The sequence below is a fragment of the Vollenhovia emeryi genome, unplaced genomic scaffold (genome assembly GCF_000949405.1).
Source record: "Vollenhovia emeryi isolate VEMERY1.0 unplaced genomic scaffold, V.emery_V1.0 DF939266.1, whole genome shotgun sequence".
Lineage (NCBI taxonomy): Eukaryota > Metazoa > Arthropoda > Insecta > Hymenoptera > Formicidae > Vollenhovia > Vollenhovia emeryi.
In genome coordinates this window covers 353,680-356,660 of record NW_011967100.1, presented here as the reverse complement: position 1 = coordinate 356,660, position 2,981 = coordinate 353,680, and the positions used below count along the sequence as shown (strand labels likewise).

The 2,981-nt window shown below is 32.8% G+C and overlaps 1 protein-coding gene across 1 annotated transcript in view; it reads left to right on the top strand.

Moving 5' to 3' along the window:
- Positions 1-1,727: 1,727 nt before the first annotated feature.
- The window catches only part of LOC105559518 (elongation of very long chain fatty acids protein AAEL008004-like), a 4,601-nt gene continuing 3,347 nt past the window's right edge, over positions 1,728-2,981 (top strand). Inside the window, exon 1 of the mRNA XM_012007872.1 lies at positions 1,728-2,058. Coding sequence (XP_011863262.1) covers positions 2,004-2,058 — 55 coding nt within the window. The 5' untranslated portion in view covers positions 1,728-2,003. The remainder of the gene's footprint in view (positions 2,059-2,981) is intronic.

Here is a 2,981-nt window from a genome sequence, read left to right as displayed (position 1 = left end):
TTTTAATTATATATTATATTGTTCTTCAGTTTTTTCAATCCAAATTTCATATACATATAATTCATTAAAATTGATTAATTAGTTCTTGAGTTATAGACATTTGACATTTTTGGAAATCATTATTAAAGAAAATTTGCGATAGTTACAGCAACCACTGACATTTCTAAAAAAAAATTCAAAATAAAAAACCTTTTACCGGTCATCGCCATATTCAAGAGGTATGCCTCTACCTATGTGTATTGAAACTTTTTGCTTCTACAAGTGTGTACATTTCTTCATTACATTGTGTACCATCACTTCTGAAACACCCTGTATAATGAAAAAGAGGGGCCTCTACCTATGTTTATTAGGACTTTTTGCTATAATGTATACATTTCACCATTACATTTTGTAGCATCACTTTTGAAACACCCAGTATAATGAAAAAGTGTTCATGTACGGATTCCGTGAAATTTCAAACATCTATAACTCAAAAACTAATCAACCGAATATTAATCAATTATATATGAAATAGGGGTAGAAAAGACTGGAAAGAATAATAGAATTAGAAATAGCCCGATATCTCAAAATTTGCAAAAGTTAGAGCAACCACAGACATTTCTCAAAAAATTCAAAATTTGTTCAAAAAGAAACCCATTTACCGATCATCGCAAAAATCAATACCAACCTTCCTTTAGTGATTCTCGACATTTAAAAAAAAATAAGCCCGATATCTCAAAATTTACGAAAGTTAGAGCAACCACGGACATTCAAATGCGTGCATACACACATACACACATACACACACACACACACAGACATTTTGTAAAAATATGATTTTTAGACGTTTTAAAACATTTTAAACATATTGCCAAAGAAAACTGGAAAAAAAATTATTTCACGAAAACAAAGCTTCCTCTATGAGGAAGCAAAAATGTCAAATTAAATCTTTTCAGTGTTGTTTAATATCCGTTGCAATTTTGAATTTTGATGGCAAATCTTTTCTCTTTCTGTCGCATTTGTATCTTGAGAAACAAGAAGAAAACAGATGGAGCCAGATTGGGAAAACAAGGAGGAAAGGGCAGGAAAGACCATAGTCATGTTCTTTGTTACAAACTGTTAGATGGTTCCTGTATTGTGACAACGCACAAACCGCTCTCAGTTCACCAGGTTTTGACAAAGGAGTAACATGACTGTGGTTTTCTACTTCCCTGTCATCTCAATCTGACAACTTTCTTTTCTGTTCTTAGATGAAAATGCAACTGAAAGAGAAAATATTTATTGATATTGTCGAAATTTGAACAAATAGCAGGAAATACAGCATTGAGAAAAGGAAGTGTACACATTGCTCCCAGTAATAGAAAAACTTTTAGGTACATTATTTTATCAAGTCGAAAGAAAATTAATTATAGTTAAAGCCAATTACTGTTAAAGCCAACCGTTTACATTGCTGGTTAAAATTAAATAATTATAATAAAATAATTCAAAATTTAATATATAGTAATTTACAGTAAAAAATAATTTAGCAGGAAAAATTCATTTTATATTAGAAAGTGAAATCTGTCCTTTTAATTATTTCATTGAATACTTTTATAAATTGGCTTTCAAGCTTTCGCGGCTGCTGTCTTCTTCAGTCGTAACGTATCGGACGCGGCAAACATCCGGAAGCCATTACGACTTTTATAAATTATCATGCTAGTTTGAATAAAGATTGCATGTATAATCAATTGTAATTAACATGTCTACTGAGTTGTGGCATATAATGTAACCTATGTTGAAGTCACGAGGAAAACTTTTTGAGTCAAATCAAGAGCAAAGTACAAGATGGTTCACGGTATAAATAGAAAGAAACCGTGTACTGGATGACTGTGCGTGCTAGATGTTTGCCCACAATCAGTTTCGGTCGTCATATACGGCTATTCTGTGATATAAGACAATGAACGATATTAATTAAATTAATATTATATTGTAGAATTTTATTGTAGAATAGGAGTGGTAGATTCATAAAGATTGACACAGTACAAATGTTAGTTATGGATTTCTTACAAAATATACCATATTACTGGACAAAACAGCTTGGTGAGTACTGTTGATATTATTGCTTAGCAAAAAGTTGTCAAAGTAATAATCATAGTGCAACAAATTAAAATTTAGCAACAATCTAATACCCTTGACAAGAACTGTCTTCCCGAAGACATAGTGAAATAAAATTTCGCATTACCATTTTTATATTTTTAAATGTCAAACTTGCTATATGTATAATTACAAAAAATTGATATTTTGTGAGTACAATGGTCAAATTTGCAAGATTTCTAACATAAATACACTGCTCAAAAGAAATATGCATAGAAAAATTTTATGCAAAAATTGGTCAACTTTGACTGACGGTAACTCCGCGAAAAATCATCGTAAAATTATGTTCTTCTTTTTAATTAAAACTTGAAATCTCTACTTTAAGATACTATAGTTCTTTTTTAGGTGTGATGCATCCCTACCACTGTAACACCTTAAATGTGAGGGCATGTTTGTTATATTGAAAATTGCAAAGTTTGACGGAGTGCATGGGCTAGGTACATTTTTTTTCGGGGATACTGTTTGCAGGAACATAAAGTACAAACCTTCCTCTTCAATTTAAAAAAAAAACGAGTCGCTACCATTTTTTTTCGCAAGGACACAGTACTTTAAAGTAACCCTTGCATTATTGGCATATACCGCCGGTATTGGCATTACCCGATGTGCACCCCTGAAAAGAGCCGTTTGTGTGTGTGTGTGTGTGTGTGTGTGTGTCTGTGTCTGTGTCTGTGTGCGCGTGCGCGTGCGTGTGCGTGTGTGTGCGTGTGTGTGTAGAATGACTCATTTTCGGGGTGCTTGATTAAAGTGAGTCCCCTTGCCTCTCACTTGTGTGTGTGTGTGTGTAAAAATTTAAAAAACGCGTGTTTCTTCCGCGTTGTTCAATTACTGCTTGCAGTCGATTGAGGAATCGACTGCATTAACATGAGGAA